This window comes from Salvelinus namaycush, unplaced genomic scaffold (assembly GCF_016432855.1).
Source record: "Salvelinus namaycush isolate Seneca unplaced genomic scaffold, SaNama_1.0 Scaffold98, whole genome shotgun sequence".
Classification (NCBI taxonomy): Eukaryota; Metazoa; Chordata; class Actinopteri; order Salmoniformes; family Salmonidae; genus Salvelinus; species Salvelinus namaycush.
Window position 1 is genome coordinate 187,548 of NW_024061730.1, and position 14,875 is coordinate 202,422.

Sequence of the window (14,875 nt, forward strand, 5' to 3'; positions counted from 1 at the left end):
ACTACCGTTCTCCAGAACCAGAGGACCGTAGTTACAGGCTTTGTTTGGGTTTCACTACTGTTCTCCAGAACCAGAGGACCGTAGTTACAGGCTTTGTTTGGGTTTCACTACCGTTCTCCAGAACCAGAGGACCGTAGTTACAGGCTTTGTTTGGGTTTCACTACCGTTCTCCAGAACCAGAGGGCCGTAGTTACAGGCTTTGTTTGGGTTTCACTACCGTTCTCCAGAACCAGAGGACCGTAGTTACAGGCTTTGTTTGGGTTTCACTACCGTTCTCCAGAACCAGAGGACCGTAGTTACAGGCTTTGTTTGGGTTGTGGGTGTGTCTGGTCATGTGGGTGTGTCTGACCATGTGGGTGTGTCTGACCATGTGGGTGTGTCTGACCATGTGGGTGTGTCTGACCATGTGGGTGTGTCTGGCCATGTGGGTGTGTCTGGCCATGTGGGTGTGTCTGGTCATGTGGGTGTGTCTGAACATGTGGGTGTGTCTGACCATGTGGGTGTGTCTGGCCATGTGGGTGTGTCTGACCATGTGGGTGTGTCTGACCATGTGGGTGTGTCTGGCCATGTGGGTGTGTCTGACCATGTGGGTGTGTCTGACCATGTGGGTGTGTCTGGCCATGTAGGTGTGTCTGGCCATGTGGGTGTGTCTGTTTATAGCCAGTCTGTAGCCACAGCTCAGGAGAAACTAGTCAGAACTCAGAACTAATTACTGGGTATCCCGTGTCACCAACCACCATTTTGTGAAAGCACATTGGTTTAAGCACTGAGTTGGACACAGTCATTCATGATAGAATCTAGATGATGGATTCCAGGACTGACATGTTTTGCTGCGTGAACTATCTAGTTAAATACAGATAGCTGGAGGACTGTTAGTGTATTACAGTACTGTTGTCATCACTATACTGTATGTTCAGAGAGACCATTCTGATTACAGTACTGTTGTCATCACTATACTGTATGTTCAGAGAGACCATTCTGATTACAGTACTGTTGTCATCACTATACTGTATGTTCAGAGAGACCATTCTGATTACAGTACTGTTGTCATCACTATACTGTATGTTCAGAGAGACCATTCTGATTACAGTACTGTTGTCATCACTATACTGTATGTTCAGAGAGACCATTCTGATTACAGTACTGTTGTCATCACTATACTGTATGTTCAGAGAGACCATTCTGATTACAGTACTGTTGTCATCACTATACTGTATGTTCAGAGAGACCATTCTGATTACAGTACTGTTGTCATCACTATACTGTATGTTCAGAGAGACCATTCTGATTACAGTACTGTTGTCATCACTATACTGTATGTTCAGAGAGACCATTCTGATTACAGTACTGTTGTCATCACTATACTGTATGTTCAGAGAGACCATTCTGATTACCGTACTTGAAATGAACACAAGGGGAGACAGAGAGCTGGTTTCAAGCGCACGGCACAGCTGGTGTTTATTGCAAAGGACCACAGGAGGAGGCAGGTAGCTGGATCCAGGGGCAGGCAGAAGGTCATACACAGGAGGAGGCAGGTAGCTGGGTCCAGGGGCAGGCAGAAGGTCATACACAGGAGGAGGCAGGTAGCTGGGTCCAGGGGCAGGCAGAAGGTCATACACAGGAGGAGGCAGGTAGCTGGGTCCAGGGACAGGCAGAAGGTCATACACAGGAGGAGGCAGGTAGCTGGGTCCAGGGGCAGGCAGAAGGTCATACACAGGAGGAGGCAGGTAGCTGGGTCCAGGGGCAGGCAGAAGGTCATACACAGGAGGAGGCAGGTGGCTGGGTCCAGGGACAGGCAGAAGGTCATACACAGGAGGAGGCAGGTAGCTGGGTCCAGGGGCAGGCAGAAGGTCATACACAGGAGGAGGCAGGTAGCTGGGTCCAGGGGCAGGCAGAAGGTCATACACAGGAGGAGGCAGGTCGCTGGGTCCAGGGGCAGGCAGAAGGTCATACACAGGAGGAGGCAGGTAGCTGGGTCCAGGGACAGGCAGAAGGTCATACACAGGAGGAGGCAGGTCGCTGGGTCCAGGGGCAGGCAGAAGGTCATACACAGGAGGAGGCAGGTAGCTGGGTCCAGGGGCAGGCAGAAGGTCATACACAGGAGGAGGCAGGTAGCCGGGTCCAGGGGCAGGCAGAAGGTCATACACTGGAGGAGGCAGGTGGCTGGGTCCAGGGGCAGGCAGAAGGTCATACACAGGAGGAGGCAGGTAGCTTGGTCCAGGGGCAGGCAGAAGGTCATACACAGGAGGAGGCAGGTAGCTGGGTCCAGGGGCAGGCAGAAGGTCATACACAGGAGGAGGCAGGTAGCTGGGTCCAGGGGCAGGCAGAAGGTCATACACAGGAGGAGGCAGGTAGCTGGGTCCAGGGGCAGGCAGAAGGTCATACACAGGAGGAGGCAGGTAGCTGGGTCCAGGGGCAGGCAGAAGGTCATACACAGGGGGTCCAACAAGGCAACAGTACAGGCAGGGAAAAGGCTAGTAACGTCGTCCGGGAGATCAGGCAAGAGGTTGACGACAGGAAATCTGATCAAAAGTACAGGCAGGGAATAGGCAAAAAGGTGTCGTTAGTGAGGGTGGCCAAAAACTACGATACACAGGAGGACTAATACGGAAATGAACAGAGCTCCGAATAGAATGTGTATCAAAGCAAACAATACCTCACAATGATGGGGTGCAAAGAACTGAAATAAATAGTGTGTGATAATGACATACAGGTGTGTGAACAGGTGATCAGAATTCAGGTGATAACTGATGTCTGTTGAGTCATGATATCCCAGCAGTCTCTCCTCCACTGTGTTGGTACCTGATGTCTGTTGAGTCATGATATCCCAGCAGTCTCCTCTCCACTGTGTTGGTACCTGATGTCTGTTGAGTCATGATATCCCAGCAGTCTCCTCTCCACTGTGTTGGTACCTGATGTCTGAGTCATGATATCCCAGCAGTCTCCTCTCCACTGTGTTGGTACCTGATGTCTGAGTCATGATATCCCAGCAGTCTCCTCTCCACTGTGTTGGTACCTGATGTCTGTTGAGTCATGATATCCCAGCAGTCTCCTCTCCACTGTGTTGGTACCTGATGTCTGAGTCATGATATCCCAGCAGTCTCCTCTCCACTGTGTTGGTACCTGATGTCTGAGTCATGATATCCCAGCAGTCTCCTCTCCACTGTGTTGGTACCTGATGTCTGAGTCATGATATCCCAGCAGTCTCCTCTCCAATGTGTTGGTACCTGATGTCTGAGTCATGATATCCCAGCAGTCTCCTCTCCACTGTGTTGGTACCTGATGTCTGAGTCATGATATCCCAGCAGTCTCCTCTCCACTGTGTTGGTACCTGATGTCTGTTGAGTCATGATATCCCAGCAGTCTCCTCTCCACTGTGTTGGTACCTGATGTCTGAGTCATGATATCCCAGCAGTCTCCTCTCCAATGTGTTGGTACCTGATGTCTGTTGAGTCATGATATCCCAGCAGTCTCCTCTCCACTGTGTTGGTACCTGATGTCTGTTGAGTCATGATATCCCAGCAGTCTCCTCTCCACTGTGTTGGTACCTGATGTCTGTTGAGTCATGATATCCCAGCAGTCTCCTCTCCACTGTGTTGGTACCTGATGTCTGAGTCATGATATCCCAGCAGTCTCCTCTCCACTGTGTTGGTACCTGATGTCTGAGTCATGATATCCCAGCAGTCTCCTCTCCACTGTGTTGGTACCTGATGTCTGTTGAGTCATGATATGCCAGCAGTCTCCTCTCCACTGTGTTGGTACCTGATGTCTGTTGAGTCATGATATCCCAGCAGTCTCCTCTCCACCACTGACACCTCCCAGATCCAGTCACCTCTGAAAAGCTGTTAAATATTGAAGCACAGTGATACGTTACCCCCTGCTGCTTTGTAACTGGGTCTGCTTCCCAAATGGCACTCTATTCCCTATATAGTGCACTACTGTTGACCAGGGCCAAATAGGGCTAGTTGTGCACTATGTAGGGAATAGGGTGTTGTTTGGGAAGCAGCCCTTGAGGTTACATGAACAGATGTAGTTTGTAATTCAGCTCATCTCAACAGTAAATCCCCAGCAGGCTCTTTGTGTTGCTAGGATCAGTCAGGTAGGATGATACAGACAGTGTCAGTAGGTAGTATGTGCTGGTAGGATCAGTCAGGTAGGATGATACAGACAGTGTCAGTAGGTAGTATGTGCTGGTAGGATCAGTCAGGTAGGATGATACAGACAGTGTCAGTAGGTAGTATGTGCTGGTAGGATCAGTCAGGTAGGATGATACAGACAGTGTCAGTAGGTAGTATGTGTTGGTAGGATCAGTCAGGTAGGATGATACAGACAGTGTCAGTAGGTAGTATGTGCTGGTAGGATCAGTCAGGTAGGATGATACAGACAGTGTCAGTAGGTAGTATGTGCTGGTAGGATCAGTCAGGTAGGATGATACAGACAGTGTCAGTAGGTAGTATGTGCTGGTAGGATCAGTCAGGTAGGATGATACAGACAGTGTCAGTAGGTAGTATGTGCTGGTAGGATCAGTCAGGTAGGATGATACAGACAGTGTCAGTAGGTAGTATGTGCTGGTAGGATCAGTCAGGTAGGATGATACAGACAGTGTCAGTAGGTAGTATGTGCTGGTAGGATCAGTCAGGTAGGATGATACAGACAGTGTCAGTAGGTAGTATGTGTTGGTAGGATCAGTCAGGTAGGATGATACAGACAGTGTCAGTAGGTAGTATGTGCTGGTAGGATCAGTCAGGTAGGATGATACAGACAGTGTCAGTAGGTAGTATGTGCTGGTAGGATCAGTCAGGTAGGATGATACAGACAGTGTCAGTAGGTAGTATGTGCTGGTAGGATCAGTCAGGTAGGATGATACAGACAGTGTCAGTAGGTAGTATGTGTTGGTAGGATCAGTCAGGTAGGATGATACAGACAGTGTCAGTAGGTAGTATGTGCTGGTAGGATCAGTCAGGTAGGATGATACAGACAGTGTCAGTAGGTAGTATGTGCTGGTAGGATCAGTCAGGTAGGATGATACAGACAGTGTCAGTAGGTAGTATGTGCTGGTAGGATCAGTCAGGTAGGATGATACAGACAGTGGCTGTTGGTTTGGTAGAGTTAGTCAGGTAGGAGGTGAAAGACAGTAGCTGTTGGTTTGGTAGAGTTAGTCAGGTAGGAGGTGAAAGACAGTGGCTGTTGGATAGTGTATAGTGGAGGGGGAGGGTGGAGTGTATAGTGAAGGGGGAGGGTGGAGTGTATAGTGAAGGGGGAGGGTGGAGTGTATAGTGGAGGGGGAGGGTGGAGTGTATAGTGGAGGGGGAGGGTGGAGTGTATAGTGGAGGGGGAGGGTGGAGTGTATAGTGGAGGGGGAGGGTGGAGTGTATAGTGGAGGGGGAGGGTGGAGTGTATAGTGGAGGGGGAGGGTGGAGTGTATAGTGGAGGGGGAGGGTGGAGTGTATAGTGAAGGGGGAGGGTGGAGGGTGGAGTGTATAGTGAAGGGGGAGGGTGGAGTGTATAGTGGAGGGGGAGGGTGGAGGGTGGAGTGTATAGTGGAGGGGGAGGGTGGAGTGTATAGTGAAGGGGGAGGGTGGAGTGTATAGTGGAGGGGGAGGGTGGAGGGTGGAGTGTATAGTGGAGGGGGAGGGTGGAGTGTATAGTGAAGGGGGAGGGTGGAGTGTATAGTGGAGGGGGAGGGTGGAGTGTATAGTGGAGGGGGAGGGTGGAGTGTATAGTGAAGGGGGAGGGTGGAGTGTATAGTGGAGGGGGAGGGTGGAGTGTATAGTGGAGGGGGAGGGTGGAGTGTATAGTGGAGGGGGAGGGTGGAGTGTATAGTGGAGGGGGAGGGTGGAGTGTATAGTGGAGGGGAGGGTGGAGTGTATAGTGGAGGGGGAGGGTGGAGTGTATAGTGAAGGGGGAGGGTGGAGTGTATAGTGGAGGGGGAGGGTGGAGTGTATAGTGGAGGGGGAGGGTGGAGTGTATAGTGGAGGGGGAGGGTGGAGGGTGGAGTGTATAGTGAAGGGGGAGGGTGGAGGGTGGAGTGTATAGTGAAGGGGGAGGGTGGAGTGTATAGTGGAGGGGGAGGGTGGAGTGTATAGTGGAGGGGGAGGGTGGAGTGTATAGTGGAGGGGGAGGGTGGAGTGTATAGTGGAGGGGGAGGGTGGAGTGTATAGTGGAGGGGGAGGGTGGAGGGTGGAGTGTATAGTGAAGGGGGAGGGTGGAGTGTATAGTGGAGGGGGAGGGGGGAGTGTTTAGTGGAGGGGGAGGGTGGAGTGTATAGTGGAGGGGGAGGGTGGAGTGTATAGTGAAGGGGGAGGGTGGAGTGTATAGTGGAGGGGGAGGGTGGAGTGTATAGTGAAGGGGGAGGGTGGAGTGTATAGTGGAGGGGGAGGGTGGAGTGTATAGTGGAGGGGGAGGGTGGAGTTTATAGTGGAGGGGGAGGGGTAGGGTGGAGTGTATAGTGAAGGGGGAGGGGGAGGGTGGAGTGTATAGTGGAGGGGGAGGGGGAGGGTGGAGTGTATAGTGGAGGGGGAGGGTGGAGTGTATAGTGGAGGGGGAGGGTGGAGGGTGGAGTGTATAGTGAAGGGGGAGGGTGGAGTGTATAGTGGAGGGGGAGGGTGGAGTGTATAGTGAAGGGGGAGGGTGGAGTGTATAGTGAAGGGGGAGGGTGGAGTGTATAGTGGAGGGGGAGGGTGGAGTGTATAGTGGAGGGGGAGGGTGGAGTGTATAGTGGAGGGGGAGGGTGGAGTGTATAGTGGAGGGGGAGGGGTAGGGTGGAGTGTATAGTGAAGGGGGAGGGTGGAGTGTATAGTGAAGGGGGAGGGTGGAGGGTGGAGTGTATAGTGAAGGGTGGAGGGTGGAGTGTATAGGGGAGGCAGTAGTTTCTACTGTACCGTGTCAGTTGATAATAGCATGATAGAACAGGAACTAGGAGTGCTGGTTCACAGATCATTATCATGTGGGTTTCCATTTCTATTGAACTGCACATCAGGCTGCCAAACCTCTACTAGAGACGGCTTTGAAACTGCCATGGGAAGGTTTATTATGGGAAGGTTTATTATGGGAAGGTTTATTATGGGAAGGTTTATTATGGGGAGGTTTATTATGGGAAGGTTTATTATGGGAAGGTTTATTATGGGAAGGTTTATTATGGGAAGGTTTATTATGGGAAGGTTTATTATGGGAAGGTTTATTATGGGAAGATTTATTATGGGAAGTTCTATTCTGGGAAGGTTTATTATGGGGAGGTTTATTATGGGAAGGTTTATTATGGGGAGGTTTATTATGGGAAGGTTTATTATGGGAAGATTCTAGCTACATCATACACTAGAGGCCTTCCTGGAAACTAATACTCATTCCAGTTTTGTAAGACCATTTTACACTTTATCTACACATTTAAATCTGTTGCTATTAAACATTTACATGCTAGTTTTACCGCTGTCTGAGTAAGTTTATAAAATATACTCTATATATCTGTCTTTGAGGTATAGTAAAGTCTTGCAGAGTGTCTCTTCTCTGGAAGTAAACACATGGCTTTCTGACTGAAATCACTGTTTCCTCTGATACCATGGCTTCTCAGAGAGGGCCTGTGAGAGGACTGTAACAAAGATAGAAGTAACACATGGCTTTATGACTGAAAACACTGTTTCCTCTGATACCATGGCTTCTCAGAGAGGGCCTGTGAGAGGACTGTAACAAAGATAGAAGTAACACATGGCTTTATGACTGAAAACACTGTTTCCTCTGATACCATGGCTTCTCAGAGAGGGCCTGTGAGAGGACTGTAACAAAGATAGAAGTAACACATGGCTTTATGACTGAAAACACTGTTTCCTCTGATACCATGGCTTCTCAGAGAGGGCCTGTGAGAGGACTGTAACAAAGATAGAAGTAACACATGGCTTTATGACTGAAAACACTGTTTCCTCTGATACCATGGCTTCTCAGAGAGGGCCTGTGAGAGGACTGTAACAAAGATAGAAGTAACACATGGCTTTATGACTGAAAACACTGTTTCCTCTGATACCATGGCTTCTCAGAGAGGGCCTGTGAGAGGACTGTAACAAAGATAGAAGTAACACATGGCTTTATGACTGAAATCACTGTTTCCTCCGATACCATGGCTTCTCAGAGAGGGCCTGTGAGAGGACTGTAACAAAGCTAGATGAAAACGCTAAGTATCGCCTGGGGCCACAGATGACTTTGATGGGACGGCATTCTCGCCACTGTCACAAGCTTACATCCTGTATAGTGCACTACTTTAGACCAGAACCCTACCTAGTGCACTACTTTTGACCAGAACCCTACATAGTTCATAAATTGTAATTATTCGCTCCTATGGCCTATTTATTTCCTACCTCCTCATGCCTTTTGCACACATTGTATATAGATTCTCTTTTTTTTCCCTACTGTGTTATTGACTTGTTTATTGTTTACTCCATGTGTAACTCTGTGTTGTTGTCTGTTCATACTGCTATGCTTTATCTTGGCCAGGTCGCAGTTGTAAATGAGAACTTGTTCTCAACTAGCCTACCTGGTTAAATAAAGGTGAAATAAAAAAATAAAAAAAATAGTGCACTACTTTAGACCAGAACCCTACATAGTGCACTACTTTTTGATCAGAGCCCTACATAGTGCACTACTTTAGACCAGAGCCCTACATAGTGCACTACTTTAGACCAGAACCCTACATAGTGCACTACTTTAGACCAGAACCCTACATAGTGCACTACTTTTTGATCAGAGCCCTACATAGTGCACTACTTTAGACCAGAACCCTACATAGTGCACTACTTTAGACCAGAACCCTACATAGTGCACTACTTTAGACCAGAACCCTACATAGTGCACTACTTTAGACCAGAACCCTACATAGTGCACTACTTTAGACCAGAACCCTACATAGTGCACTACTTTAGACCAGAGCCCTACATAGTGCACTATTTTAGACCAGAACCCGACATAGTGCACTACTTTAGACCAGAACCCTACATAGTGCACTACTTTAGACCAGAACCCTACATAGTGCACTACTTTAGACCAGAACCCGACATAGTGCACTACTTTAGACCAGAACCCTACATAGTGCACTACTTTAGACCAGAACCCTACATAGTGCACTACTTTAGACCAGAACCCTACATAGTGCACTACTTTAGACCAGAACCCTACATAGTGCACTACTTTAGACCAGAGCCCTACATAGTGCACTACTTTAGACCAGAACCCTACATAGTGCACTACTTTAGACCAGAACCCTACATAGTGCACTACTTTAGACCAGAACCCTACATAGTGCACTACTTTAGACCAGAGCCCTATGGGAAATAGGGTGCCATTTGGGATGTAGCCACACTACTCCAGGAAATGGAGATGTTGTGATTACAGTGGGTAGATAAGTTATGTCTGCTGTTGCTGTCTCCTTACGTCAACCAGAGTGCAAAGGTTAGGGAGAGGTCAGATCTATAGACTGACGAAGGGAGGGACTCAGAGGCCCTCAGTGAGGATTGGATAGGTGGAAGCAATATGGCAATATTTCCACCTGGCCAATCAGAAGACAAGATGAAGCTATTATTACAATGATACCTACCCAATCCTCTCAAATGTCCATGTGCCCACTGCCTTTAGGGCAGGGGTCCCCAACTACACTAATATAGGGCAGAGGTCTCCAACTACATTAATATAGGGCAGGGGTCTCCAACTACATTAATATAGGGCAGGGGTCTCCAACTACATTAATATAGGGCAGGGGTCTCCAACTACATTACTATAGGGCAGGGGTCTCCAACTATATTAATATAGGGCAGGGGTCTCCAACTACATTACTATAGGGCAGGGGTCTCCAACTATATTAATATAGGGCAGGGGTCTCCAACTACATTAATATAGGACAGGGGTCTCCAACTACATTAATATAGGGCAGGGGTCTCCAACTACATTAATATAGGGCAGGGGTCTCCAACTACATTAATATAGGGCAGGGGTCCCCAACTACATTAATATAGGGCAGGGGTCTCCAACTACATTAATATAGGGCAGGGGTCTCAAATACACTAATATAGGGCAGGGGTCTCCAACTACATTAATATAGGGCAGGGTCTCCAACTACATTAATATAGGGCAGGGGTCTCCAACTACATTAATATAGGGCAGGGGTCTCCAACTACATTAATATAGGGCAGGGGTCTCAAATACACTAATATAGGGCAGGGGTCTCCAACTACATTAATATAGGGCAGGGGTCTCCAACTACATTAATGTAGGGCAGGGGTCTCCAACTACATTAATATAGGGCAGGGGTCTCCAACTACATTAATATAGGGCAGGGGTCTCCAACTACATTAATATAGGGCAGGGTTCCCAACTACATTAATATAGGGCAGGGTTCTCCAACTACATTAATATAGGGCAGGGGTCTCCAACTATATTAATATAGGGCAGGGGTCCCCAACTACATTAATATAGGGCAGGGGTCTCCAACTACATTAATATAGGTGCAGGGATCCCCAACTACATTAATATAGGGCAGGGGTTCCCAACTGTTATCCTGTATAGAGCTATATGATTGTTATCCTGTATAGACCTATATGTTTTGTCTAGGTCCTATGATTGTTTAGTCTAGTTAACTAGTTTGCTTGTCCAGGGGGACGTACCATAGGAATGTAATTCTTCTCCCTCCATACAGTATGGTTGTCCCATCTCTCTCTCTCTCTCTCTCTCTCTCTCTCTCTCTCTCTCTCTCTCTGTCTCTGTCTCTGTCTCTCTCTCTCTCTCTCTGTCTCTGTCTCTGTCTCTGTCTCTGTCTCTGTCTCTGTCTCTCTCTCTCTCTCTCTCTCTCTCTCTCTCTCTCTCTCTCTCTCTCTCTCTCTCTCTCTCTCTGTCTCTCTCTCTCTCTCTCTCAATACAATTCAATTCAATTTAAGGGCTTTATTGGCATGGGAAACATATGTTAACATTGCCAAAGCAAGTGAAGTAGATAATAATAATAATAATAATAACTAATTACTCTCTCTCTCTCTCTCTCACTGTGTGTATCTTCCAGGAGAGCGTCCCTTCCCCTGCACCTGGACTGATTGCAACAAGAAGTTTGCCCGTTCGGATGAGCTGGCCCGTCACTACCGCACCCACACCGGGGAGAAGAAGTTCAGCTGCCCGCTCTGCGACAAACGCTTCATGCGTAGCGACCACCTGATGAAGCACGCTCGCCGCCACTCTGAGTTCCAGCCCGCCATGTTGAAACGGCCGTACGGGTGTGGCGGAGGAATGGGAGGAGGAATGGGTGGAGGTGTGGGCGGAGGAATGGGCGGAGGAATGGGCGTGGTCGGGAGTACTACACGCCCCGGATCCCTCAGCGACTACAACAGCCGCTCCGACTCGTCCAGCCCCACCCTAAGCCCCACCCCCAGCCCCACCCTCAGCCCAGCTAACTCGCCTTAAAGCCCCCGCCAACAGCACTTTCAGGCTCTGCCTCCAACGCCCTGATTGACCCACCCACCCACCCACCCACAAGACAAGACACACACCCACAGACAGGACAGGACTCTTTCAGTCTGTTTTAGACCTTTTCCACCACAGGGTTTGGGTTTTACACCGGTGCCCTGTGGAATGTCTCAGCCCACAACAGCATTGCGATGGAAATAGGCGATTTAAATATTTTCTTATCATGATGGTGGTCTTAGACTGGATCCTCTTTAGCACCCGCTCCAGTCACACTTGAGTCTTTTTACCATGACAGGTGGTGGTAGAAGGAATCCTTTCAAAGAACTTGATGCCCCTGTCCCTTGTTCTAACGTCTCACCCTAACCTTGACTTCAATGGGACTACGCCACAACCCCAGCAGTAACTCTGATTCGTTATTTTGGTCAGTAGGGTTCCTCTGATTGGCTCTGGTCCTAATTGGAACCCTCCCCTGCCCCCCCCGCCATTCCACTTATTGCACAGTTACTTACCTTGCGCGCCTCCTTTCCAATGCTCTGTCTGCTTGCTGCATTATACTGTCTTCTACATCATGTACTATACTGCCTATTGTAGAGCAATCCTTTCAACAGCAAAGACAAAAAAAAAGAATGCTTTTCTTGATGGCAATATTTCCATAGTATACAAATGTACTGTGTCGGCATTGTCTCTTTGAGAAGCCTCAGGCCATTGTTCCCATTTGTTATATTGTTTCATTTAGGTTGTGGTACTTAACGTTAGCAGAATCAGCCAAGAAAGAACACAGGATATTCGATATTCTAAATACTACAGGACGTTACATTTATTTGAAATGGCGAAAGGGAGAGAGATTTCATCTTCATCCTCAGGATTATAAACACACAGTTTTATTTCTTTTTTTAACTTGACTTGCACAAATACAAAACATCACTTTACTCTGAAATTCAACGCAGGTTGTATCTTCTGCCCTGCTCAGGGAAGGCCTCTTTGATAGCTTGAAATGAATGGACACAATGAAGACACGCAGAAACAAACACACACACACACACACACACACACACACACACACACACACACACACACACACACACACACACAATAGCCTTACACTCAAACAGAATTGCACTCCTCTCCTTGAATAAATTCTGTTTTGTTTTTCACACTGAAAGAACCCATGGAAGTAGTCCTTCAAAACTAGGTCTTATCTTTGAATGGTGATGACACAAAATAACCAGTGGAAACTAGAGAGAGAGAGAGAGACAAAACATACTGTTCCCTCTTTCACTTTCATTTGAATCCAAGAGCCCATATCTCTGACTTGAATCTCTTACGTCACTGAACCACAGTGTGGCAGTGAGCTGTGTCGGTCAACACGTAAGACTTCTTCAAAAGGGGGATGTGAAGATGAGAGTAGAGACGTGTCTAACTGCCTCGCTTCATAACCTCATCCAGGGCAGAGGTGTCTAGTTCCCATGTCAGACACCTAGAACTCAACTCTTGTGTAATTGCGTCAAGATGCAGGATTATTCGTGAGAGATAAGTTCCCGTGTAAACACACCAGTCCATGGTGGGCTAGCTTCAAAGGAGCTGTCTGAGGACACGTTGATGCTGTACGGTCAACACAGGTCTCAAAACCCCTCGTCCTCAACAACACTTTAGGCCGTGTTACTGCAGGGCTGGAACAAAACCCTGCACGTGGTTTGGGGTTTGGCCACCCACCCCTGATCTTATTTGTATCGTCCTCACGATTCACCCAGCTACACACACACACACACACACACACACACACACACACACACACACACACACACACACACACACACACACACATACAGTACACACACACACACACACACACACACACACACACACACACACACACACATCGCTGTGTCATGTTGACAGACAGGGTGTGTGTGAGGTGTTATTACAGTGTCTATCTCCAGAGACATGGTGGTGAAGGACAGGAAGACACTAATGACAGGGAGGAGGACTAGATCATAAACACATGGTGACATGAGGAGGACAGTTATCTAGTTATTATAGCCCCATACAGGCTGGGAGACATGAGGAGGACAGTTATCTAGTTATTATAGCCTCATACAGGCTGGGAGACATGAGGAGGACAGTTAACTAGAGTTATTATAGCCTCATACAGGCTGGGAGACATGAGGAGGACAGTTAACTCGAGTTATTATAGCCCCATACAGGCTGGGAGACATGAGGAGGACAGTTAACTAGAGTTATTATAGCCTCATACAGGCTGGGAGACATGAGGACAGTTAACTAGAGTTATTATAGCCCCATACAGGCTGGGAGACATGAGGAGGACAGTTAACTAGAGTTATTATAGCCTCATACAGGCTGGGAGACATGAGGAGGACAGTTAACTAGAGTTATTATAGCCTCATACAGGCTGGGAGACATGAGGAGGACAGTTAACTAGAGTTATTATAGTCCCATACAGGCTGGGAGACATGAGGAGGACAGTTAACTAGAGTTATTATAGCCTCATACAGGCTGGGAGACATGAGGAGGACAGTTAACTAGAGTTATTATAGCCCCATACAGGCTAGGAGACATGAGGGCTGTTAACTAGCTCCTACAAGGCCCTACAGCTCTATCCTACAGCTAGCTAACTCTATAACAGCCTGGGAGAAACGAGGGCAGTTAAATAGCCTGTAGCTTGTACAGGGACAACAGTTAGTTCCTGAGGGCAGAACATCCACTTGTAGCTATTTTTAAAGGGTAGTTAACTCCTCTAGCTATCTCTACAAAATATTCTATCTACCTTAGACAGAGATTAGAGGCCAGATGGAGTCATTATAAGAATCCCTATAAGAACTGTGTGGTATAATAAAAATACTATCTATCACTGGTAATCTGTTATAAGGAACACCCAGTGAGTTCACTCTGAGAACCTCGCTGGGGTGTTACTGTAAACCGCCTTCATCCCTTCTACCAGCTTCTAAAGGTCACTGAGAACCTCGCTGGGGTGTTACTGTAAACCGCCTTCACCTCCTTCTACCAGCTTCTAAAGGTCACTGAGAACCTCGCTGGGGTGTTACTGTAAACCGCCTTCATCCCTTCTACCAGCTTCTAAAGGTCACTGAGAACCTCGCTGGGGTGTTACTGTAAACCGCCTTCATCCCTTCTACCAGCTTCTAAAGGTCACTGAGAACCTCGCTGGGGTGTTACTGTAAACCGCCTTCATCCCTTCTACCAGCTTCTAAAGGTCACTGAGAACCTCGCCGGGGTGTTACTGTAAACCGCCTTCATCCCTTCTACCAGCTTCTAAAGGTCACTGAGAACCTCGCTGGGGTGTTACTGTAAACCGCCTTCATCCCTTCTACCAGCTTCTAAAGGTCACTGAGAACCTCGCCGGGGTGTTACTGTAAACCGCCTTCATCCCTTCTACCAGCTTCTAAAGGTCACTAAAGGTCACTAAAGTTCA

The 14,875-nt window shown here is 48.1% G+C and overlaps 1 protein-coding gene across 1 annotated transcript in view; it reads left to right on the forward strand.

Moving 5' to 3' along the window:
- The window catches only part of klf13 (Kruppel-like factor 13), a 68,875-nt gene extending 55,626 nt beyond the window's left edge, over positions 1 to 13,249 (forward strand). The window contains exon 2 of the mRNA XM_038988181.1: positions 11,030 to 13,249. Within this exon, the coding sequence (XP_038844109.1) occupies positions 11,030 to 11,424 (395 nt within the window). The 3' untranslated portion in view covers positions 11,425 to 13,249. The remainder of the gene's footprint in view (positions 1 to 11,029) is intronic.
- Positions 13,250 to 14,875: the final 1,626 nt, after the last annotated feature.